General features: G+C 36.4%; 1 protein-coding gene across 1 annotated transcript in view; it reads left to right on the forward strand.

Annotated features, from left to right (window-relative positions):
• ANGPT1 (angiopoietin 1) overlaps nucleotides 1-25991 on the forward strand; it is a gene marked incomplete at both ends in the record, with an annotated part of 157094 nt that overhangs the window by 87856 nt on the left and 43247 nt on the right. The window contains 2 exons of the mRNA XM_080338533.1: nucleotides 14250-14377; nucleotides 19867-19968. Of these exons, the coding sequence (XP_080194659.1) occupies nucleotides 14250-14377; nucleotides 19867-19968 (230 nt within the window). The remainder of the gene's footprint in view (nucleotides 1-14249; nucleotides 14378-19866; nucleotides 19969-25991) is intronic.

Genomic DNA, 25991 nt, shown 5'->3' on the forward strand with positions numbered 1-25991 from the left:
ATGTTGAAGATGGAAAATTATTCATCCTGGGAAGTACAACTGGAACTACTCTAAGTTCACACAAAAATATGAAGTTTAGATAGTCTTACATGAGTCTTTGTGTGCACACTAATGTTCAAAACATAAAATATGCTGTGAGAACTGGTGTTTATTTGGAAATAGAAAATAGGAAAATGTGATACATAAATCAGCGACACCACTTCCGTCTTGTACTTCAGTAAATCTCAGTCATCTAATTTCATAAGGGATATAGCAGAAATGGAAATGGTCCAGAAGACAATATGACAATGGAAATAGTTAGAGACCTGGAACGATTTCCATATGAGGAGAAAAAGCTATAACATACGGAACTATTAGATGGGAAAGACAGTATATGGGATGCTTTTATGGAAGCATATACCTAATGATAGGGAGAAAAGGAACAGTCAGTAACACTGAGAGATATTTTCTGTTGATAAAAGAGAGTACTTGATTAAGTAATAGATTCAGACTTTTAACTGGGGACACTCATCTGTGAAAGGAGGCACAACCTAAGTGAGGCATCAGTATAGGAGGAGAGATTGTCAAAATTCCTAAGGATGGACACAAGAGCTGAGAGGAACTGAAAAGTCATTTTGAGAATGACTTCAAATACCTTTGTCTGATTTTCAACCATAAATTTAGAATATAAGTAGATATGTTTTACATTATGTGTATATATTAAAACAGCCCACTATTATCAGTATCAAGAAACCTAAAAATCTCCCCCAAAATAGGTCACAGACAGGAAAATTATGCCCTTCCTTGCATAAATCATAGTATTCAGGATCATCCAATTTTTGAAACTGAAATTAGTAATTGTAAAACTGTTTTTAAATAATAAAAAATAAAATTATAAAAAATACAGCTAAACAACTACATTTGAAACCAAGATGGTGATAACCATTGTTTTATTATTATAAAACATGAGATATATTTCCTCTAGTAATGACATAATCACATCAGAAGATTTCTTTATAGATTAATTTATGTAAGTTTGGAAACTTTCAGAAGTTTGCCTGCTAGGAGCCTGTGAATAGTTTAGCTGAACGGTGTAGAGATACAAGGCTGAGTAGCAACTGCTTTTGTTTAGTTTTACACTCTGAGACGCTTAGCTAACAGAGTCCCTAGTACTGGATGATAACCCTAAGGCAAATGAAAAAGAAGGAAAAAGCAAAAGCCACACGAAGGATAAATTTTTAAAATATAGATAGACCTAAATACAAAACCCAGATCCCACCTTCAGTGTCAGTTTTGGTACAGGCAAGTTTGGGAAGGAGGCCACCTGTAAAACTTGGAATTGTTTGTGAGTTTGGTTTCCAAAATACCACCCACCTCTGTCCTAGCGTGAGCGATTCTAGGGTTTCAGTTGCATGTAATCCTAAAAATACATACTCTACTAGGTCACAAATCCTAGGGAGAGTCAAATATATGCAGGATACCATTGGGACTCACATGTCTCCATTTTGGCTTGTGTCTATGGCTGAACAGATTTGTCACATTGTTTATGTATTTTTTTAAGCAGGGACAATAATCTTGGCAGTGGCTCACAATGAATTTCTAAAACAGCATTTAAACACTAACTTTCCAGCTGAAATGAGTACTCATTATGGTGAAAACTTAAAGTAACTTTTTAAAGAATAAGTAGTCTCCAATTTCAAATCTAAATAAATGCCTGAAACTTTTACTTTTTCTCAGGAAAAGACAGAGAAATAGAAACACTGAGGTGAAGGCTTAATCACCTCAGAGCTACTGCAAGACTATTTCTATGATGTAGAAGTCCTTCACCTGTAGAAGACAGGAGTTGGATAAAGATCATATTCTTTGCAAAAGTCATTAAAGATTTTGTGATTGTTGTTGTCTTTAAAATGTTCATTCCTCACAATATTTTGCATATTATTTGTCTGAGGATGGATAAAGCATTTTGGCACATTGCTGTCACTGTCAAACAACAAATCTGTAACAGAGTAACTAGTTTAGTGACAGGTTTTCTAACCTTGCATATCAGAAAAATGACTTATGAAAAGGATATGTAGTGCTAAGTAGAGTCTCACACAAACGTTACTTAAAAAGAAAAATATGATGAACACACAACAAATTATGTTAAGCAATAAATAATATCATTATTAAAGAAGTGTATACAACTTTGAACCAAATATTTACAAACATTGATGAGATCCCCTCTCAGCCTTCTCTTCTCCAGGCTGAACAGACCCAGTTCTCTCAGTCTTTCCTCATAACAAAGGTGCTCTAGGCCCCTAATCATCTTCCTAGCCCACTGTTGGGTCTGTTCAGCCTGCAGAAGAGAAGGCTGAGAGGGGATCTCATCAATGTTTGTAAATATCTCAAGGGTGTGTGTCAAGAGGATGGGATCAGACTCCTTTCTGTGGTGCCCAGTGATGGGATGAGGGGGATGATTCTATGATTTCAGAAATTATATTGCTCCAGTGGGAAACAATTTTTCAAGCAAAAAGCCACAAAATGTGCCCAGTCAAAAGTCACATATATTTTCAAATACATTTTCATTTTGTTTTCCAATAGAAGAAAATATATCTAGACTATTTTGTTAACATTAATTTCCATAACTTAGGATAGCTGCCCAAGTACTCCTGCCCACAGAATAAGGGAAAGTAAAAAATCAATGGGAAAGTATATTTAACCATAAACTTACTTTCCTGATTTTTTTGTCTTGTTTGTCAGACTGCACAATAACATACCTTGTTAAAATGTTTGGTCTAAGCTTGTATACTTCAGAGGACTAATAGAACAGTAGAGAAAGTTTTGACATGAATGTCTGGTTTTGTGACCTCCTAGTAGGAGAGAAATGAAGCATTAACTTCCTCTTGAATGCTGACAAGAAGCTAAGCTTAATTCTCAAAATAATACACATATATGCTAGGAATTTACCTCCCCAGAAGTGCCTATTGAGTTCATGAAATAAATAACATGGTTAGTGGGTCTGGCATTTCTGAAAAGGTACAAATCTCCTGGGTTATGGGTAGTTTTCATATTTCATAAAATTATTCAGGAAAACTAAATATGTCCAAGAATTTATTTTCATGGAAGTAATGATTTTAAAAGTCATAGGAATTAATTCATTCAAAGTGTTAAACACTAAGTAGTCTATTCTACTTCTTAGACCACAGTTGTTATGATGTTAAAATTTATGCTGAAGTGAAGAGAGTGAGAATAGAATAAGAACTTCAAAGAAATGACCCAAAGGTTACAGGCACAGGGGAAACTCCATTGACATTAGCAGAATTACCCCAGCAGTGATGCTGGCCTACTTCATTAGAAAGACTTCAAAGACACCTTACACGATATAAGCTAGTAGTAAAAAAAAAACCCAAAAAACAAAAACCAAAACCCAGTGGTAGTCCCAGGATACAATAACAGATTCAGGTGTTCTGAAAGGTAATTTTAAAAATTAATGTGTTCAGCAAGATTAATTTTCTATATTACATTGATTCACGCATGTATTGAGATACAATAACAAGGATATTGAAATCTAATAGATATTAGACAGCAGTGTAGAAGACTAAGTCTGTAAGATACAGTTCTTGGTCATTTTTCTTCTGTGCACAGAAAATATAATGGTGGTACTCATCTGAGATGTATTCTGAGGTGACAATGTGTTTTGTCTGGTACTATTTCCCTAACAATATATTTTCATTCATTAAGCTCCTGCCTCCTCTTTGTACCTCATCCTTGACATTGCTAAGGTTTTTTGCAACATGAGAAGACATAACTGGTGAGGTAGAAACCTAGAGTATGACATTATGAGTCACTTCATTATTCTATGCTTCTTCTGAAGCATAGAAACAAAACAAAAAGAAAAAGGGTTTTGCTGAAAGCACAAAAGTTTCTGACCAAATTTGACTGCAAGATGTAGGTCTAAGGTAGAACAGCAGAAGAACGCATGAATAAAGTGTCAGACTTTTTTTCTTATACCTGAAATAGCACTTTTATTACCAATGTGTTATAGCACACTGCAATGTAATAATGAATCAAGATGCTTTTCATCTATGAATTCCAACTTTTTTATTAAGGTTATTTTTCTTAACACTAACTAAAAATGATTTTTAAACAAACAAACAAACCAAACAAAAAACAGGCTTAACAAAATTGGAGTGACCACAAAAGAGCTTTAAACAAAACCTCGTCTAAATGTGCTGAAGCCGTCTGGTGTTCCACACTTAACTTATTCTGTCATAAAGCTTCAGCAAAGGTTGACAATACATGTGTTCAAGAACACAGAAAACATCCATTTGCTCAGTTTCTCTCTACTTCCTCCTGCTTTAGAGATTTTATGAGCCAGAGGTTTCATTTTTTGAGACATCTTAAAGCAATAACAGAAATATCTTTAGTTTAAAAAGAGATAAGAAGATCTCTATCAGAAAATGTTTACCTGCAATTCACAAAGCTCACTATAATAAAGAAGTGTTCCACTGTTTGATCTGTCTTTATTTATATTTTGAAAGATAGGGAAAAAAATTGAATCTTAATTTTGCACTTAGTGTCATGGTAGAGGGGTTCTCTTGCCCTTACTGCAGCTGGATCCAGCTGAGCACACGGACCCACTGAGGTGCAAAGCACTACAGGGCTGCAGTCGCAGGCCAGGCTGTCTTTGGACTGTTGTGCAGATGCTCATTAAACACACACATCTGCACCAGCTTTGTGTTTCTTGTTTATTCTGTTCAGGTGCTATAGACTTCTTATTTCCCTCTGAGGTTTTCTTTCTTGATATGCATTGATGATCAGAAAGCTCAACTAAGAGCTTTTTGGGGTCAGCCTCACCTGACTCACCAACATTTATAGTGTAGATCTGGACTTCCTTTAGAGTCTACACAGGCACTTCTGTCAAGTGACTTGTCTTAGGATGAGGTGCATTGCATCTGCAAGTACCTTTTTTTTCTATATTATCTGTTAATCGTGGTGATAGTGGTACTGCAATTTAAATGATCAAGATCTACATAGGGACAGATTTATTTTATATTATTGTTTCTAAAACTTAATCAACAATATTAATTCCAAATCATCATGATCTAAAAATAAAAGTATTTTCACATCTTGCTCAGGCAAGGATACCTTAATTTCCAAGTTACATTTATTAAAAAAAAAATGCAAGAAAGTGTGTTAGGTAGGATCAAGCCAGACTTTGGTTTAATAGAGTACTAAAATAAGTCAATTTGAATGTGCTACATTTGAAATGTATGTCAATGAGAAAATATTTAAAATCTTCAAAGCAGAATTTGGGATCCCCATATTTTGTCCCAATTAACTTGTTAATGGTCACAGCAGGAAGTCAATATTTATTAGTACTGAAAAATGAATACTTTAAGTACATATTTTTACATTTAAATTCTTGATTGAAATCAATTACCCACCCTCATTCATAGACTATATGTGAATGCCAAACCCCTCTTCAGTTTGCTTTGTGAAAATGGTATTATTCACTCATGCCAGAGATATTCCAGGGGATATCAGCATATATAAACCAACTAACTACAATGCCAGTGTTAACCAAATGGCTTGTTAGTGAAAAATTTCTTTGTATGCATACCGTTCTTCAACTGGAACACTAAATGCACATTAGGGTGCCTGTGTGGAAAAATATAAATCAGTTAAAGAAATACGGACACTGGAAATATTAAACAAAGCTAGTGGCTTAATCTCTCTTGTAGGAGTTCATGAAAGACTTATTTAGTTCTTGTCTCTCAGTGAATGGCTGGTTTCTCACAAAATTGCTGTCTCAGACAGAAACTATTAAGGAACTATATTGCAGCTGGATAATGAAGTGTCTTTATCTCTTTGTAAATGGGCCATTTCAGCTCTACTAATGAGGACTGCTTTCTGGTATTTCTAAGCGATGTCTTTCAAATACACAGTGAATTGAAGTATTATTGTTGTTACCAGTCACTAAGGCTGGATTTATTGGGAAACAAACTTGATAACTGTTGATAATTTATTAGGTAGTAAATAATTAAGCCCTGGAGAGGGTGAAAGCTCACTACATTAACATCATTGTCCAGGACTGAGTCAATTCCTGCAGCAATACAGGAGGGAAATTCTGCTTTAAATGATCTATTTAATAAGTAGTTGGGTAGTCTGCATGCTCTCGCTATGCAATTGTTTGCCTTCAGATTCTTAGAGTGTGTGTCGGAGGGAAAAGTAATATTCTGTTAGCTGCTAAAACATATCTGTAAATGTTAATGTGAGGCATCTAATCAGCTACACCTTTTCTCTTTTCTTCCCACGTTAAAAATATGGATCTGAAATTAATGTATTCAATGACCCTTAATGTTCTTAATGAATCCAAGACTGAGGTAGTTCTTAGGCTGAGTTATCCTAGCTCTACTAACTGTATTTCATCATGGCCTAGTAGTTTTATGCTGGAATGCACTTCAGACATTTACATATCTATTTGGTCCTCCCACATACAGCCATGAAGGGCTAGGGGTTGCCATGACTGGCAAAGAGGCTATTTTTGCTTTTGTCATTGCTCTTTGGACAAAAAATCCTTCTACTCCTCCATCCAGTCTAGTGATTATAGGGTCACAGAATGAATCAGGTAACTGAATTGCTCCCATGGAATAACAAACCTGTGTAACAAAGAAATAAAACAATGACGACAACAACAAATCAACCAAGTAAACAAACAAAAACCCCAAGCTTGCCTTTCCCCTTCCCCGACACACCAACCGAAAACACTTTCTGCCAGCTTTCCTATTAGCTGATTCATTCTCTGGCTATGGGGACAGTCTATGGCCAACAGAAATGGGCAGGGCAGCACTGCTCCTTTAAGTGACACCCTGCCATTGCATTGGGATTTGGGTTTTAAAAATGTGTGTGTATATATATGTATATATATATGTACATATTCAAAGCAGAATGTGTGCCTGAGGAAGGAATTCTAGAGTTCTGTTTTCTCCCACGTTCTAAAACACCCATGTAAGTTCAAGCAAAGCTCCCAAGGAAATCTTGAATGAATAACACAGGAGTTGCTACTGGCTTATTAATGAACAAAATGAAAATAGTGTTCTATAAATTATTAGAAAGGAATCAAAAGGAAATCAGGAAAAATTGTACTACAGTGTAATTCATAATGTGCTCAATTACTGTATAAAATATTTGATCCACATTAAAAAAAAAATCAACAAAAGAAAAAAATATAGAAAAAACTACAGAGACATGATGATCAAAGATGTGAAATAACATTCATTCATATCAGAGATACTTTAGGCAGTGTAAAAGATAATAGGAGAAAAATACAGTAGAATCATAGGTGATTGTAGAGCATGGATTCAGAATTGCTGACAGTTTCAGCCAAGCATGAAAGGTCACCTGCTGAAATACACTGGTTAAAAGCTATAATAAAAATGGGAGATTGTCTTTGACATGGTACATGTATGGAGTTCCTTGGTACAGGGCATTATGAATGATTAAAAATCATGTGCCTTAAAAAAAACAAAACAAAACAAAACAAAACAAAACAAAACAAAAGCAGTTGGTGAAATTCATGGAAGAAAATTCTTTCAAAGCTTATTAAATATCCAGATATTATATATGGCAGAGGAAGCACCTATGCTGTAAATTTCTGGATATGCTTGCCTGCTCTTCAGCTGTTCTCCAATCATTTGCTTTGTACGTCTCTTCCTGCTGAAAACTCATTTTTGGGCCAGGTGTTAGTCCAGTCCTTGAAAAAACTTATAGTACAGTTCAGGATGGAAAGACCTAAGGGAAAAGAAATAAGGAGAAAAGTCATTATGAGGACACAAGCAAAAAATAAAACAGAGGAGCAGTGAGGGTTAAAAGATCAAGTCTAGTGAGGAAGCCTCGTGACTTCTAAGGCCTGAGAAGTTGGAGATGGGACACTGGAGAGGCTGGAGCAGCAATGTAACCTGGTATAGCCACTCTCATACCTTCATTTGGGATTAATGAGAACCTTGATAATAAAGTATTATAAACTAGAGTCTGTAAATCTATAAAATATGGAACAATAGTTCCCAGAACAGAAATATTCAAGTATGTTGAAATGAAGGTTGTTTGTTTGTTTGTTTGTTTTCCAATTTGACTTTCACCAGCTCTTTTTGTCAGATTCAGGGCAATCTCAGAAAGAAATATTACTTTAAAAATATTTTAGTGAATGTATACTTTGCTGGAAAGAAAATACATGTCCGAACTCCAGTCCTAAACTTTCTCTCAACTCCCTAGTAAACAAATATGAGTTACAGATGTGTGCACAAACAATGACTTATCTGAGAAGACTGCTGGACTCCAAGACATCAAGAAGCAGCTTTTCTGTTAATATCTCCTCCTTTTTTTTTTTTTTAAAGATGATATTCAGACTTTTTTGGAGATGAAAATAAAACATACTGTTAATATAGGAAGAAATGAAATTGGAGAAAATTTTGATTCAGGTAGTGGTAGTTTGTCTTTATAATGATTTAGATTTGGGTACTAAGTGAATATAAACTCACATTTAAAATTTCAGCTCAGCTACTTAGATCCATAAAAAGTTCCTGATGTTTTATCAATAATAATTACATGCAATATTTTTTAAAATTCTGTACCTTTCAATGGATTGTAATTTTCTAATTATTTTTCACATTGGCTATATTGGGTGATGGTGGTAGCTTTAATAATCCAGAAATACTTTTGGAGAGTAAAAACATATGGTATGCATTACATACCTGAACAGGCTAGAATCCAGGTAATGCACTTTTCAAGTCCTTCCTGACAGGGAAATAAATCTGCTTTTACATGGCTTGGCTCTCAGTTTGTAGGCAACAATGTAGTTACTTGGAGAGCATATCTGATTTGAAGTCAGCCTCCAGGTTTGTGACTTTCCCTGTGGTTTGTGTAACACTTGAGTACAACTGTGTTGTCACAGGTTTGCCCTGTTGCAGAGAATAGTTGCACATTACAGCCAGCTATTAGGTTGCAGTTTAATGTTTGTTCTCAAGTGGAGATTGGTATATGCAAGACTAAGCCACTGAAACAACAGACTATACCTCTGGCTGTAAGTCAGCAAAATCTGAGTGACTGTAACTCTGCATATTTTTCCTCCTCAACACAAAAATAATCTTCACCTTTTCTCTGTCAGATCTGTTTGTGGTCCATACTGCTAAGTCTGGGAACATATATAATTGTATGGGCCATGTTCCAGGCCTCCTCACTGGGGACACTTGACTGACATCCTTTTGATAACATCAGCAAACTGTTCCTGATCTGATTCATCGTAAGCCAGGCACTATTTGCCATCATAACTGGAACTGTAGTGATTCACAGCAGCTGCACCCAAATGTCTGGGAAAGAGATCACAAATACAGGGTCTCTTATAGAAATGTAGGATTCCCCACCATGTGTCTGGAACCAGGACAAGATCAAGGCAAAATTTATTTGCAGTCTGGATCTAGACAGAAGCTGCCATTTGGTGGTCCTTGAACGACCCTTGTCCTGGAATGATACAGCTGTAGGTAAAAGCCATCAATTTACAACCTTCCCTTTTGTTATTTTTTATAAACTGCTCATCTGGGGACAGAAATTTTCACCTCAGATGCTTTTGATAGAACAGATAAAATTTAGGTCAGTTCTGTTTGCCAGTAAGATATGGATGGAGACTTTTCCTTCCTGGCTTCAAATGCATGAAGAATTTTTTTAAGTGTGTTTTGGTATGTATAGTGATTATTAAGTCCTACAAGAACATAAGATTCATGTAAATAAAGCATTAAAACAATGAAAATATAATCATTCACTAGGACACCACAGATATCTCTGCATAGCTGTCCAAATAAGTCACTATCATGCAGAAAAACCAACAGCTGCCTTCCATTTGCTGGCAGTATTACTAAAGGACATAAGATGCTAGTGATTAACTCAGTCTCAAATGATTTCACAAATGTGGCAGTCCAGATCTTAAATAATTTAGTAAATATGAATGTGATTTTATTGATTCAGTCAAGATAATGAACTGCAGTTTAACATTCTTTATTGCTTGCAGATGAACTGGACTATTCATTCACCAAATATCTGATGGAATCTTGAAAAACAATGAGATAACCACTTCATTTTCTCAAAACCAATAAGTAATTTTAATTAAAAAATCATAGTGGTCAGTTTGTATTTCTTTAAACCTGCTCAGAAAAGCGGGCATCCTTCATTTGTGATAGCTATTAGGAACTAGTAAACTCATTTACTGTTGATTTTTTTTTGTGACTAATAGTGGAAAAATAGCTTCACCCTACACAGAGATGCTCAACTTACAATCAGTTAAGGGGTTTCCCTGGCTCTTGCTTTGGGAAAAGGCCCTACGTGTCTGAACTCTCTCACTTGCAAGCCCAGTAACTGTTTCCAACAAAACTGAAGAGACTGCAACCTCACATGCCAAACCCAGCTTTCTACTGAAGGTTAATAACCTGTTAGTATGAGCAGCAGAGCAGCTGCTCAGCCCTGGTAGTTCACAGCCTCTGGATTAGCAGAAACCTCATTGATTTTGGTCCCTGTTCTGTCCCTCCATGGGGCTGCAGAGCATTTGCAGTGCCAGGGCTGTTGCCTCTACATAGGAGCAGCCATCTGACAGAGCTCTGGGCAATTATGGATAGTACCTGCTGTGTTGCCCGGACTCACATCATCATCCAAGGCATCAAGGAACAGAAACAGCTGAAAGACTGGTAATTGAAAGAAATAATTCATCAGGTAGGGAAACACAAGTAGCGTAGCCCAAGGAGAAAGTTATTGGGCTAAAAATTAATCAAAAGACTTTCAGAAGTACAATGAAAGAAGAACTTACTTCTCTCATTAATTCTCCTTCTGTTCAGGAAAGCAGGATTTTCCACATAGGTAGGCATCATTGCTTCAAAGGAGCATGACCTCATCAGACATTTATTCATCCAGAAAAGGTAATCAGGAAAACCCTCCAGGGCACCAAATTTTGGCTAAGCATTCAGGTTCAAAAAGATGATAATATTATTATGCTTGATGTAGACTTGTATTTTTTTTAGGTGGTGTAAACATTGTATTTGGAAATAGCTAAACACAGATTAAAAATCAGTGTGAAGTCAATTAAGATCTTTAAGCTGAACAAAGAAACTTAATAGCTGCATATTTTCTTTTAGAACTACTTTATTGATGTTTTTGGTTTTGGTTTTTGTTTTTTTTAATTATTTACACATCTACCATATGTTAGCCAATGTATCACTCAGGAACTTCACTTGATGTATAAAGGATTCAAGGTCTACGTAACATTATAGAAAAAACAATCTGGAGCTATAGTAGGTAGAAGTGAGTTGGCAATTGTATGGAATATTAAGTTAGAAAAATAACAGCAAGCCATAGAAAAAATATATTTTACCCTAAAAGAACATTACCAGTAACATTCCTGAGTGTTAATTTCCTGATAACTTTGGGCTGCTCTTGCAAATTACAGGCTGATGTATTAAGAAAAACCGAACTTTGTGCTGGTCATGCTTAATATACTTTCTGCAATCTGTAATAGTTCAGGTCCTTCACAAGGAGATGAGTTTCCCTTCCAGTGAGAGCACCAGGTCCTGAGAGAGGGATGAGAAGCACACCAGGAAAGCCATCTTCTCCTGGCTACAGTGGTTCACTGAATAAAACTCCTGGCTGCAAAAGAGGGGTATTGGGATGCTCAGTCTATAGGAAATTTTCCCATCTGCTTTCTGTGATCTCAGGTATTTCAGCTGTCTGATACTGAGAGGAAGGATGGAAGGCATATCTATGGCATCTATCATCAACAGAAGGGGTTTTTGTGTTTTTTCTTGTCTTTAAGAATGAGGAAATAGTTTATTTTTAAGTATCCTTCCTGGAGATTTATCTCCTTAAAAAAATATTTTCAAATCTAGTTCTGGTTACTCTGAAATTAAAATCTTACCTTCTCTAAAATTTAAATAATATGAATTTTAGGATATACTCATTGGTTTTTTGTATATAACTTTCAGTCATAAAAGGAACCAAATTCAAATTTACATCATTGACTCTTGAGTATTTATTTCCAAGTAGTTTTTTATGTGTGCATAATGATTAAATGGAGGTAAGAGAGTCTCTCTACAGATTGGTATTAAATATAAGTACTTTAAGACTCAAGGAAATGAACATTCTGCCTCTGCACAACTAAATACATTCTCTGGACAAGAGAGACTGATGTCCGCAGTTGAAACAACAGTATTAGAGCAATTCAGGCCAGGAAGAATGGATCTAATATAAAATCCCCTGAAATCAATGAGAGGCGTTGCTTTAACTCCTCTAGGCTTTGGCTCCAGCCCCAAGTAATTATTCAAGTTGGACTTTGGCCACTGATACTAACATCTACTTACAGGAAAGTACCATGAAATCTTCAATTAACACAAATCACGAACTCTTCAGTTCTATGTTTTAGCTAAAAGATGACACATTTGAGAGTGCACTGTTGATGTATCCCTTGCTGAGGAGCTCATTCCCTGCCACCTCACACGGAAGTGTGTCATCTACTGCAATTCCCGCACTACCTTTTACAACTATGAACAAGTTTCAAAGCAGTTGATTTTCCAGTTGAAGTTCATATGAAGCTGTATGAAACACGTTTTATTTTTATTGATGATGTTGGATAAAAATAGTAAATATACAGCAAATACGTGGAAAGGGAGAATCAAGGGGCTTTTGTTTGTTAAAATCAAATTTTAAAAGAACAAAACACATTAAAAAAGAAAAAAAAAAAAAAGACGTGCAAAATACTACCTAGAGAGCAGAATAGTCTTACAGTTCAGGATTGGATTTCTCACTGTTTTTCTACTTTAACCTATTCACAAAATCACTGGGGTAAAGCATTTAACCTTTCTCTTCCTCATTTTCCCCATCTGTGAAATGGCATTAATGCCAATTGTTCTGGCAGGAATTTGCCATCCTATAATACTGCTTTGAAGTGTTCAAAGGGGAGATAATACATTAAGCTACAAAGGCTTGACATTATTGCATACCATCTTATGGCCTGGATAGTCCCACGTGCTGTGCAAGGCTGTTGCTTTTTACACACCATTGTTGTTAACGCACCAGATTTGCAGCACAGGCCACTTCATTGAGAGCAAATAAGGCACACTCCCTTTTGTACCTATAACATGCGTTTTCAAGCCAAAAATGTAAAAGATGTGTCTGTCACCAGACAATGAGCATGTCTGGAGGACTTCAATATTGTTTCCTTATTGCAGGGATTAATGAAGTGTTGGCCCAGGCCCTGCACAGCACTTAAGGACTTGTTTAACTTTAAGAATCTGAGTAGACTGATGGATATCCATGGGAATACTGATGTGCCTGAAGTATGTGTTGTTGGAATGAAGTCATATCCTTCAGTATCGTGTGGGGTCATGCTACTTTGGTTTGTGAAAGTGAAGGAACATTATCAGATGTTAATTCTTCTATGGGGAATCTCCTGGTTGTTCAAGATTGAGGTCTTCAAACATCTCACCCTCCCAGTTTCTCAACCCCAAATTGCATATGTGGTCTGTCTGCAATATACAGGATCAAGCTCTGCACTGATGTTATAAAGTTCATTATTTTCTTGTTCTGATTCAAAAATAAATTATTTAAATAATGCATCTAAATAACTGTCTTCATTAACACAGTTCTTTTTTCCAGCAATTGTATCTAACAACTTTTATGCAAATAATTATTGGGGCAGAAGGAGGGGGGGTGGGGGGGAGACAAAAAACAAAACAACAAACAAACAAACAAAAACAAAAAACTAAAAAACTTCAGTAAACAGGTCCCTTGCCCCAAGCCTCTGGTTTGCTCAAAAGGTAATGCCTCATGGAGTAGGGGAACAAGCTCTTTCCTTCCAGGGTTCTGCACCGCAGTGTTAGGTCAGAATCTGTCACAGATGACAGCACTGAACAAGGTCGTCTACCTCCTTGTGCCATTTCTGGGGCATTCTTTGGCAACCTCCAAGATACCACTTGAGTCAGGGGCAACACATACAGTGGCACAGATCTTTGCACTCAAAAGGAATGTGCCGACTTCATTTCTCCATAGACAGGATGCTCTGCTGGTTCATACTCTGCCATCTATCTGAAACTTTCATACTGGTTCTTTAACAGCATTTACACTGTGTAAGGATCATAGCACAGCAATTACTGTATATGTTTAAAAGGAGTGCAATATGCAAAAGTTAACTTCTTGATACAAAAATGTTTAAGATTGCTGTTTTAACTTATATTATCACATTTTTTTTTGTTTTACAGTTTTCCTAAAGAATGCAAAAAAGGAGGAAGAAAAGCCTTTCAGAGACTGTGCAGATGTATACCAATCTGGCTTTAACAAAAGTGGGGTCTACACTATTTATATTAACAATGTCTCAGATCCTAAAAAGGTAAAGTAAATATTTGTTTTATTTTCTTATTTTTTTTAATATGATGTTGCTCTGGCCTTAAATGAGTATTTGGAGCCTTCATTGAAGTTCTCATTCTGCAAAATGTTGTACTAGTGTAAATAACCTGGGCTATATTCAATCTTGAAAAGAATACAACAGAGTGAAGAAATTGATAAACTCTATTATTCCAGACATTCTTCTTTCTCACTGACAGAGGATTCTTTCTAAATTCCAACATACAATCAATAGCTGAGTCACTTCCTCCCACTTGGCATGTTCAGTTGAATCAGATTATGGCTGCAAATAAATCTGAGATAAAGTTTAGAAGAGAATTAGTAAAGTGCATTAATAAGGAAGCTGATGGAGGGATTACAGGTAGCACAGGGAAAGAAATAGCAAAATTAGTAGTTTTGAACGATAAAGATTTATAAAAATCCTGCTTCTCTTGTAGAGACCAGGGAAGAGTATTTTTGGCTGTAAAGAACACAACATGCTGAATAACAACACTTCTTGAAATGCTGAAGCATGTATAATCCTGTTCTTATAAAAAAAGATCTTTGGGAGTTTTCTTTGATGAAAATGAAACTTTTGTGTGTAAAGGAGACTGATTTTTTGGAAGATTTTTGATGCTAAGATACCTGAGTCAGATGAAGCTGGGAACATGAAAGAATAACCTAAGCCTGACATGTGGAGGAATGCTGGCTGTCCCTCTTATGGGGCACTGGTGGGACCACACAGAATCACAGAATGTTAGAGATTGGAAGGGACCTCAAAAGATCATCTAGTCCAATCCCCCTGCCGGAGCAGGAACACCTAGATGAGGTTACACAGGAAGGTGTCCAGGAGGGTTTTGAATGTCTCCAGAGTAGGAGACTCCACAACCCCCCCGGGCAGCCTGTTCTAGTGTCTGTCACCCTTACTGAGAAGAAGTTTCTTCTCAAATTTAAGTGGAACCTTTTGTGTTCCAGTTTGTATCCATTGCCTCTTGTCTTATCATTGGTTGTCACCAAGAAGAGCCTGGCTCCATCCTCCTGACACTCACCCTTTATATATCTGTAAACATTAATGAGGTCACCCCTCAGTCTCCTCTTCTCCAAGCTAAAGAGCCCCAGCTCCCTCAGCCTTTCGTCATAAGGGAGATGCTCCACTCCCTTAATCATCTTTGTTGCCCAGCAAGGCTAAAGGCTGATTACCCATCCAGACAATGGGCCAAACAGGAGGGAGGGAACCACATTTGTCTGGAAAACTTATTCTTACTGCAGGGAAATGGTGACTCTGCAAAGAGAAAAAGGCAATAATAAATATTACTAATTATATTGTCTATAGTCATTTTATTATGAGGTTAAGATATGTGAAACTTATTTCTAAACTGAATTTTGTTTTATTAGAGGCCTTTGGAAGCCTGTAGATGTCACAATGTTATAGTTTACTAAGGAATTAGAGTTCAACAAACCACTAGTGGAATTGGGGCGGCAGAGTGCTATGGGCAAATATCAATTTAACTCTTGCGAATGTGAGTGAAAAAATAATTGACATGACATAATATACATAGACATCTTCAGACATTACTGAACAGGGCAAGAACACTCAAATTAGTTCTGTAGAAGTTGTTCAACTGAAAAAAGAGAAGTAACCAAAGTCCAGACTGCATGTGCAAATTGTCAGTGTTTTTTCTTAGCCTTATTAAAGTTCATAAACGACCCCCAGAAGCTGGGTTGCAATGAAAGATAATGGTTACCTGAAAGCACTGATGTTTCTGGTGTACTTACCTCAAACCCACTTCACTGGTAATACAAGGACAGTGACACTATGGAAGCCACCCTGCATTTCCTCCATATCCTTGTTAGCAGACTCTAGGATCAATCAATACAGGCAGCACAAAACAGCTGATATGATCGCATTATTTTTTCCTGGAGGCTGCCTGTTTTAGCAAGAAAATTGGGAGTGTTGAGGACATTTCTCCTACCACCTGTTTCTGTCTTGCCCTGGTGATAACACAGCAGGAGCTGACCCCAGGCAAGTGAGAGTGTGAATGCTTTAACAGACGTTTTTTCAGACATTAAGGTCATATTAACAGTCTGCAAGGTAGTGCCGTGCAGAGATAGCTGAACGAACTCCTGCTGAGATAGCTTCAAAATCACATCAATGCAGCACTGTGCCAGGACTAATTAGCCCAGGGATAGCACCACGCTGACGCAGTGAGATTGCTCTGGGACTCAAGGCAATCTCCTGAAAGGTACTCCACGGAGACATACCCGTTTGTTTAAAGCCAGTTTAGTTATCTGAATTACCACAATGCAATGCACAACTCTGACATGGCTTAAGAGGCCTAATATATCATTACCTTCTGTAATACTCACAGCCACTGGCAACTGTCTTATTTATAGTAATTTTATACTTCAGGTCACAAAAATATATCTTTCATTTCTTTTTATATTTCCTAAGGAATACTTACTAGAATCCTGACATTCAATAGAAAATATCCTTTTGTCATATATACAAATGTTACTGTCAGTTTAGTTTTTTTCCTAGCTTTACCTTCGTATATTAATAGAAAAATATCCTCTGTATTTACAGCTCCATACCATTTATATGCCTCATTTTTATATGCTTACAAATTTAAATTGCATTTTTTCTTTCATGTTCCTAGCTTCAACAGTTCAGTAGTTTAGTTCATTAGTCTTCCATCCCTCCAACAAAAATTAGAGAGTCTCTTCTGTTTAAAAGGACCTTGATAATATTCCATATTTTTGAGATGAGAAGAGAAAAACATAAGCTTAAAGTATGAAGCTAATTAATTGGCTTACTTTGATGTGTGTGTGTGTGTGTGTGTGTGCAATGCTTGGTGGTGTTAACAACTGATTATGCCATGACTGTGATGAAGGCTAAAGCAAGAAGAGTACTCTCAGTCCCCTGTAGAGGTGGGGTCAGCTACAGGGGAACCAGAGACTGCTGATGAGCAGAGGAGCAGTGGAAGTGAGGTTATCAACATTTTGGAGACATGTCACCTTCAGGAGCTGAAGCAGGCCAGGTAGCCTGGTCTGAGTACACACAGAACCTCTGTATCTCCCCTTGGATCAATGTATCAGATTCTTACTGTCTCATCTAATGCCCTCACGAGTACAACTTCTACCAACTTCTGGCTGTACTGCACTGAAAATGTAATGTTATCAATTGCTAGTGGGGGCTATGTTTCTAGGTCTTTATGGCTCCACAAAATTATTTGCCACCATTGCCATGAACACAGCCTCCACTCCTTCCCCTCTATATTCTGCCCGTGGACTTCCTGCCAAATTGGTGTTGATGGCCTCTCTGAGCATATCTGTCAGAATTTTAACCCATTAAATGTATGCTAGCCCCATATATGTGGAGCCTGTTGTGCTGACATAGTTGCCTTCAGGCTTGGTCTCTGCATAGCAGATACACATTCCCTGAATCTCAAATGGCTGTTTTGAGCTTGTCGCTGCATGCCAACAATGTAGACTTGTAATGTCTTAGCATGCATGTACTTGTACTTTGTTTACTTTGTGTACTTTGTTTACTTTGAAATTGGGCTGATCTTTAAATTGTTATTATGAGGTTTATAATAATTTAGTCAATAAAGCTAAATTATGAATAAATAATCTCATATATGCCTATTAGGAGCTTGAATGTTTTACACACACATTTAAGGAAGGGCAAGAGTGCAATGCTTTCAATGCTCATTTAATCTAAATCAGGTTATAAGAGGGTTAAATATCAGAACATGTTAAAAGGTGTTTAATGGCTGAGTGCCTTGACCTTGTCTGGGACAGAAGCCAGTCCAGGACATTGGCTGGCTAGAGCTATGCACAATGAACATCTATAATCAGCTTGGCACTCCTGTTAATACAGCAGGTGTTTGTGTCTGCCACTGTGGAAAGTGCCAGACCACACAATGATAGCTAGTGAATAATGTGCTGCTGTAAGTCTTTCTTTCAATGAGCAGTTTTCTTCTTTAATTTGCTATATTATTCAGAAAACATTGAAGTATTTTTATAGGTATTTTATTATATTTTTGTATGAAACCCTCAACATTTATTTGTGCACGTCTTTAAAATGGGTAGTCTTAATACAGTTGAGGATTTAAGGCTTTAAAAACTGGCAGTGGATTCATGGGACCTTGAAATTACTTACAAGGGAAATAAATCCATCATTTAGAAATTCTCACTGTAAATCAGACTAAAGAAATTAAATCCTGTAGATAAATGTTTCAACTCACAGTGTCTTCCCCAAAGGAAGAATAGGGCCAAAATGTTTGTCCAGCAAATTGTGGATTTTCTTGTGGTTACCCTAAATCAAGTTCACATGTTTGCACTGTTCGATATTCTGTTTCCTTCCTGTACCTACACACGGACTTCACTCAGCATGCCTGGAGCAAATTAAAACAAAAGTACTTGCACAGGATTACTTTGACAATGCTTATGAGTAGGAAAGATTTGGAATTGATTTGCCCATGGGTGCAATATTGTTCTGTAGTCAACTGAGGGACAAATTTTTATTTAACTGAATTGAATAGTAACCTTCAATTTGGCAAACAAACTTAAAGCTTTAAATTACTGACCAGTGCTGAATGGATTGACAATTGATATGAATGCCAAAAGCTAAGCTGATGGCTGACACCTTTTCAACTTTATTGCATATTGACACTAATCTTAAAAAGAGGTATATAACTATTCAAGAGCACAGACAAATACAATTTAGGAGAGTTGACACAATAACACCAAACTTCAGCAAAATTGTCAAATTGTTAAATTACCGTTAATACACAAAATCTCAGCATCTAAGTTAGAATTTTATTAGTACATTGATCGCAGATTTTGACCTTATATGTTCAGTATAGGTCTTAACTTCTGAGTTTGTTCCACAGATGTCTTTTCTTGAGCCTGTTCCTATCTATGTCCTCTGTCAGCTGCAAGGCAATTCAGACGGAGATCAATTGTTTCTGCTTTGAGACACTGCCTGGCACACTGAGGGTAACATTATAATACAAAGCAAAATGAAATAATCTCACCTGTGCTACATTTTGGGCTACTGGAATGGGCTTTTTCTGTAAGAATTTCTGAAGATTCTTTCTTAGACAGGGTGACACTCTGCTAAAAGCTATAGAAAACATGGTCACTGAAAAAATACTTGCTTGTTAAGAGGGAGTGATTTCAGGGGCACTGCAGAGAAAATAGAAAAGGAGCATAGAGTGAATGTGAAGAGGAAAACTGGGGATGCAGAAGATGACGATGGGCAGATGTTCTCAGGTAATATGCTGAAAGGAGACATTACTGGGAGAATTACACTGAGGATAAGGAGAGCTCCAGTTTTAATACAGTGATTGAGGGTATCGTTGAGGGCATGGGGCATGAATCTGTAGGAAAACAGGCTTCCTCAGTTTCGCTATTCACAAATATTTTTTCCCCTAAGATGATAGAATTCCAATGCATGTTTTTTTAATTGTTATTTGGTGGTTTTTTGCATAGGTCTTCTGCAATATGGAAATTGCTGGAGGAGGATGGACAGTTATACAGCACCGAGAAGATGGGAGTCTAGATTTTCAAAAAAACTGGAAAGAATACAAAATGGTAAGGTGAAAACTGTGGAATAGCTGTACAGTTCATAGCAGTGTTAGATTTCAAATAGTACTTCCTTTTATCTTAAGCAGATAGTTCTACCTATAGTCATGTGCTGTGGTCCTGGACTCTTTTATGAGCTACCTTTTGTCATGTTTATTACTTTTGAAAATCATAATTTTCTTTTTACTCAATTAGTTGAGTATTATTTCCCATGACTTAGAGTTTCTTTCAGTCAGTTACTGAGATTAAAACAAGGTCAGGCTTATGCAATAGAGAATGTTGCTGTGTGTCACTCTGAAGTTTTGACTTGCTGTGACACTAAGGGGTAATGGATATGAGATGATGTTTCTAATGCACAGCTGTTTTCAGCTGAGGGGAACTCCTTCAGCAGTTGGAGTATTTCAGATAAGAATGAGAAGTTTTACTGGGGTTTATCCCAAGTCATACGCCAGCTCTTCAAATCAAGCCAATGTACTGGAAATGTTGATACTTCAAATAGGATTGAAAGAAAATAAGTAACTTACCAAATTGCAGATGATGTTACTTCAGCAGGCTATTTTCATTTTGCAAACTCAAAAAAAAAAAAAAACCAAAACTCCAATTTAAATAACTTCTGAGTTTTTTTATTTGCTGCCTGATCAAACTTTCTGATGGTACCTCTTTCTCTGAGCCCCTGAGGAATGACTTGGATTTCAGTGTAATTCCCAGTGAAGTTTTCAGAACCATGTTATCAGCCTGGAAGAGGAAAATCTTTTGTTGAGCAATGTTCAAAAAGTACTACATGAAGAAAGTATTTAAAATGTTTAATTATAAAAGCAAGTTCAGTTCAGTAAAATTTCTATGGGAAAAAGTTCTGTTACAGAACTTGCCATTTCAGAAATAACTGTAATATCAGGTTAGCAAAAAAACCTGTCATTTTGGATTTTATGCATGCTTTCTTTTCAATATTGTTATATTACTTGAAAATATAAATTAGAGGGGTAAAATTTAAGCATTTTGGTCAGACCTCTGCTACCAGAGGATGTAGTCTCATAATGTATATAAATTAAAAATAATATTAAAATGAAAATAGATAATTTTGAATGGATTTGCAAAATTGGCAATTTTTTTTTAGAATTCATGAAGTTTTAATTTAACAGGAAACTTGAAAAATGTTTTACTCTATTTTCGTTCAGAGTCAAATAAAATACAAAGCACAAATTCGTTTTGGAGGAAACAAAATGTGAAGATTTTACCAGTTCTACTTATGAGGAAATTAATTTGTATATGCAACCTCACTCATCCCCTACATATGGACTGTTTTAATTTCTGCATACCATATGAATTATTGAGATTTACTCAGTTTTTTTCTCCTATGCTTTTTCTTGGACTATTTAATAAAAACAGCCCTTCTCTTTTAAGTTTTCCCATATGTCCTTTTTTCATATATAACCCTTCACTTAGTCAAACATTTTCCTAAAATTTTCCTTTACAATGGTGTGAGCTTGTGCAGGATTAGATTATGGTGGTTTTGTCTACTTCACGCAGTCTGAAATAATTTTGCTTCTCTTTAAGAATACTGTAGACTTCTAAGAAATCATTTACATAACAATAATTATCTGGTTTGGACTGTTACTGATAGCTATCCTGTAAGTCATGAGAAAAGATGAGATTTAGGCTTGACTCTGCTTCTGTGAACCGTTTCACCAAAGTAACTAGCCTAGGCCCCCTTCTGTGATTATTATACATCACCAAACATTGGATAATAGAGGCTGGTGGATGCTTTGTGGATTACTGGAATATGTGACAATGCCTGAGTTTCAAGGCAAGGACACCACAAACTTAATTCCCTCATTGTTCAGAGAGGGTGTTCAGTGTCTATTGGATCACACACCCTCTCCTTCCTGACATACCTATCTGGTGTTTCTTCCAATGGAATCCAAGTAGTGTGCAGAGGCACACAATGGTAATCAGTCTTAATTGGATTGATTGAATTTAATACATGTTCTCTCAGCCCATAGTTAGATACAGCTTCCCAAATTTGCTAAGACATTCTTGTTGTGCTTGTATCTCACTAGGGCCCCAAATCTAACAGAAATAAATAATATCATATTAATATAATAACAGTAATAATAGCTCTCTGGAGATTCTTGTAGTTTCAGTGCATTTAGTTCTTATTGGAAAATAATCTGGAAAACTGTTAGAGTTATTCTAGCTATAAGCTGTAAGTACTGACTGCTGGTTTCTGAGCTGGACAGGGACTAAGGCCACCAGCCTATGTTACTGCTAGTGCCCCTACAAGTTCTTGACTGTTTCAGTTTTAGGAGGCCATTGCACATGTCCTCTGACTCTAAGCTGAGACTGTTACAGCAGTTAGTTTGGAAAGGTAGCACGTGGAGTATTCTCTGCAGAGGTGAGTGACAGCACTGCTGAGTTACATGAGTCACTTGTCATCAGCTCACCCTGCAGACAAACTTTGAGGCAATCATTGTCTTTGACTCAGTTTCATGCTGTTGTCTTCTGCTTACGTGGAAGTACTTTAATTCCAGACACCAGCACAGGAAACAGGTTAAGAGAGACACAAAGTAGCCGTAAATCTTTTGGAAGTCAGAAAAAAACAGCTGCATCCATACATAAATTGCCACAAAGTCAGTGATATTACAGTAATAGTGGTACTAACTTTTCCCTTGTGTTCCTTTGTTTCTATTTCCATTGGTGTCCAGTGTCTATTCTGGAAAATAAAGTTACACTTCCTTTGGTATTTAAAACAAATACAAAACCTTTAATGCAGATTTCTTGTCAGTGCAAGATTGGTGTAATTTGTGCTTTTTCTTCTAAGAATTCATTTCTGATTACGAAATCTCTTGAGCCACTTCAGTTTTGTACACTTGATACTAATTGGAAGAAATTCAGAGGAAGGCCTGTAAGTTCATCCTTCCATCCTTTTTTTATCAGTATCTTCTGCATCTGTGCTTTCACATTTTACTATGGATTTTTCCTTATACTATTTGTTGACTATCAGGAAAATTTGAAGTGGAACAACAAAGAATTTCTTTAACAACAGCAGCTAAGGTCACCCTGAAGCGGGCTTCAATCATTTTTCATATTTCCTTGCCTGAGGATGGAATGTAAAACACTACTAGAGTTTTGACCTCTAGAAGGACAATATAATTGAAAAAAAAAAAAAAAAAATTCTTATCATCTGCAAACCTGAGATGCTTTTAGAAGGGGGGGTTTCCACAAGTTTACTTTCTAATACACAGTTTCTGACATTTATTAGGCAGTCATTAGCAACAGTCAAATCCAAGCAAATGATTAGCTCATGTGCTAACTTGGCTATCAAGTCTTCTTGCTCAAATTCAGTTCTCGGATGAATGCACCTTTCCCAGCAACTGTCTACATTTTTGTCAAATTAGGCGATGGAGTGTTGGATTCCCTATTCTCTAGCATTTTAGCATGTCTAGTTTAATAGTTCTCATGAATTTCATAGAAGTAATTCCACACTCAATAGCCCAGCATTCACTACCAGAATCCTAGGGGGGTTCCTTGGAGGATCAAGTCTGTTGGGGGAATCCTCAGACTTTTAAAATTATTTTCTTGCTTTCTGCAACTAGAGAAAGACTCTCAATAGGTATTTGGAATTTCATGCTTTGCCCAGTCCACAACAATCTTGTTCCTATCCATTTTTTTTGTCTTCATGTTGGTTTTAATTGTACTACATGTCTTTATTGCTACAGTATTGTTATTTTCTTTCCTATGATGAAAGAAAGCTATAACATTTTTAATAATTTGTAATGTCATTATCTAGATTAGGATCACTTGTACATATTAGACTCACAGCCGAATTCCTAAGCTTTATAGAAACTGCCTCCTATCTTTCTGTCCAGAATCTGCTTTTTCTTTGGTTCTTTGAGGCAAGAGTGAAGTTCAGCAGTAAAATCTACATCCTCTTAATGTCATGTTCCTGATTAACATTTAAGAGTACAACACCAGTTCAGTGTTTAAAATAAGTCAGCTACCACCTTCTCTCAGAAATCACCACTGGCATCCGTGTGTGCTTGAAAAGCACATCTACAAAACCACTTCCATTTCTATTGGTGTTTCTTATTTTTCTTTTCTCTTTAGAGCCATTGGGTCAAATTGATGGCTAGCTCCATAGTGCCAATATAGTATGATGCTAGAGAAGGATAATTTATAGTCTTCCATGGCTTAAATTCTGCAGCACACTGAGAGCCAGACTACAGAGATCATTATCAGAACTTCCACAGGAAGTATTTCTGGGTGCAGTTCTAGTGGGTATTTGCATTATGTTATCTGGAATAATCTGAGATTCCTCTGAGCCTCAGTAAATTATAACTAGTATAACAAGTCTGGTGATCCATGTCCATGTCTTCTGCTTACCTAAAAGATAGCTAAACACCTCTTCAGACTGAAAGTGTTTGATCTTCTAGGCATGATGTTTTTTACTCCTTTCAGTATACTTCCTATGGTTCACCTCTATGAGTAAGTTCTAGATTGGACATAGATGCCATCCATTAGCTGGAAGAACTACTTTGTGGTAATCACGTTTTCACCCCACCAGTCCTTGCAAGTCCTACAGACTGTAAGTTCTATATTTGGGCACCTAGGTCTACCTGCATTATTCATTACCAGATCTACTGTTCCAACAAAGATTTTATTTCTTAGTGCCATCTTTCAGTTCATTCTGAAAACTTCCAGATGTTACTTACATTTAATATTTATTTGTAAAGTGTCCAGCTCCCGTTTTAGAATGTGGTCTCCTAATTCCTTCTATGGTTTCCATGTGTTTTAAGTCTTATTTTAATTTCTCTTGTGAAAGTTTCCATTCCAGTTTTCAGTTTTGTTATCATTCCTTCTGCCCACCTTTCCTGTCTCTAAACTATAACTTTTTTTAATATTCCATATTTCTTCAGTAGCAGTATTAACTTGCACTTTTTTTTTTCTTCATTTTTGAAATAAGTCCTCAGCAAAATTAACATTGTGTTTGACCTGAGTAAAGAGGGAAAAACTCAATCTGTTGTCCCTTTTGGAACATTGATTGATGATGGATATTTCTCTGATGCAGTTTTGTCCATTTACAAAGACTGTGCAGATTCTTTTTTCTCCCTGAACACTTGAAGAATCAAACAACTACAGACAGACCTCCATCCCCTTCCAGTCACATTAGATTATTATGTTCCTTACTTTATTTTTCAAGCTGACTGTGTAAAAAGTAATGTACAAGGCACATTTTTAAATTGTTTGTGTAAGCTTCATGATTCTTGTTCCAGTGAAAAACAACTTTAGATGTGTTTTTCTTTTAAACAAAAATTACATAAACCATATGGCTTGGCTGAATGTTCTTGACAGAAAAAATAAATTTGCTCATAATTTGAATGCTCCTATTGTGGAAACAATATCTTTCATAACTCTTGATTTTGTTAAAGCAAGCTATTCCTAATTAATTGAACTCCTTTTCTGCATTACGAATGTTTAAATAAGTTAAGCATTGGTGTGGCCACAGAATCTTCACACTTCTTGCATTCACAGTAGTCTGATGTTATTGAGACATTTGTCATATTCCTATGTTCTTTAAAAGAGAATTCAAATGCTATCAACAGCTCTAAACATGGTAACTGCACTTTCTGGGACTATTCCACATCAAATGAGTTTGTCAAAAGCTCTTTTTTTTTTCCACCTTCATTCATGCTTTTTTTCTGTTTAGAATAAATAAAAGACATTGCTGGGAGCTAAAAAGTTTATTCCACAGAAAGCACACGATGCAGCCCCTGATTCCATGGGATGTCAAGTATCGAAATGGCTGTTGAAACTAACTTCACCAAACTTTGGTTTGGGAGATCTAGAAAGATGATGTTGTTGTTCACAGCAATTAAAGTAATCAGCTTTTCAGATAAAGAGTTTTAATTTTGTCAGGAATTCCAAATTACAAAACCTTTATCATCATGTGGAAAAATGTACAAACGCATGCTAGCTAGAATCCTATCTACCAACAGGCCTGTGGTTTTATGACAATAAGAGGTTTCCTCCTTTGA

The sequence above is a fragment of the Nesoenas mayeri genome (assembly GCF_963082525.1).
Source record: "Nesoenas mayeri genome assembly, chromosome: 2".
Taxonomy (NCBI): Eukaryota; Metazoa; Chordata; class Aves; order Columbiformes; family Columbidae; genus Nesoenas; species Nesoenas mayeri.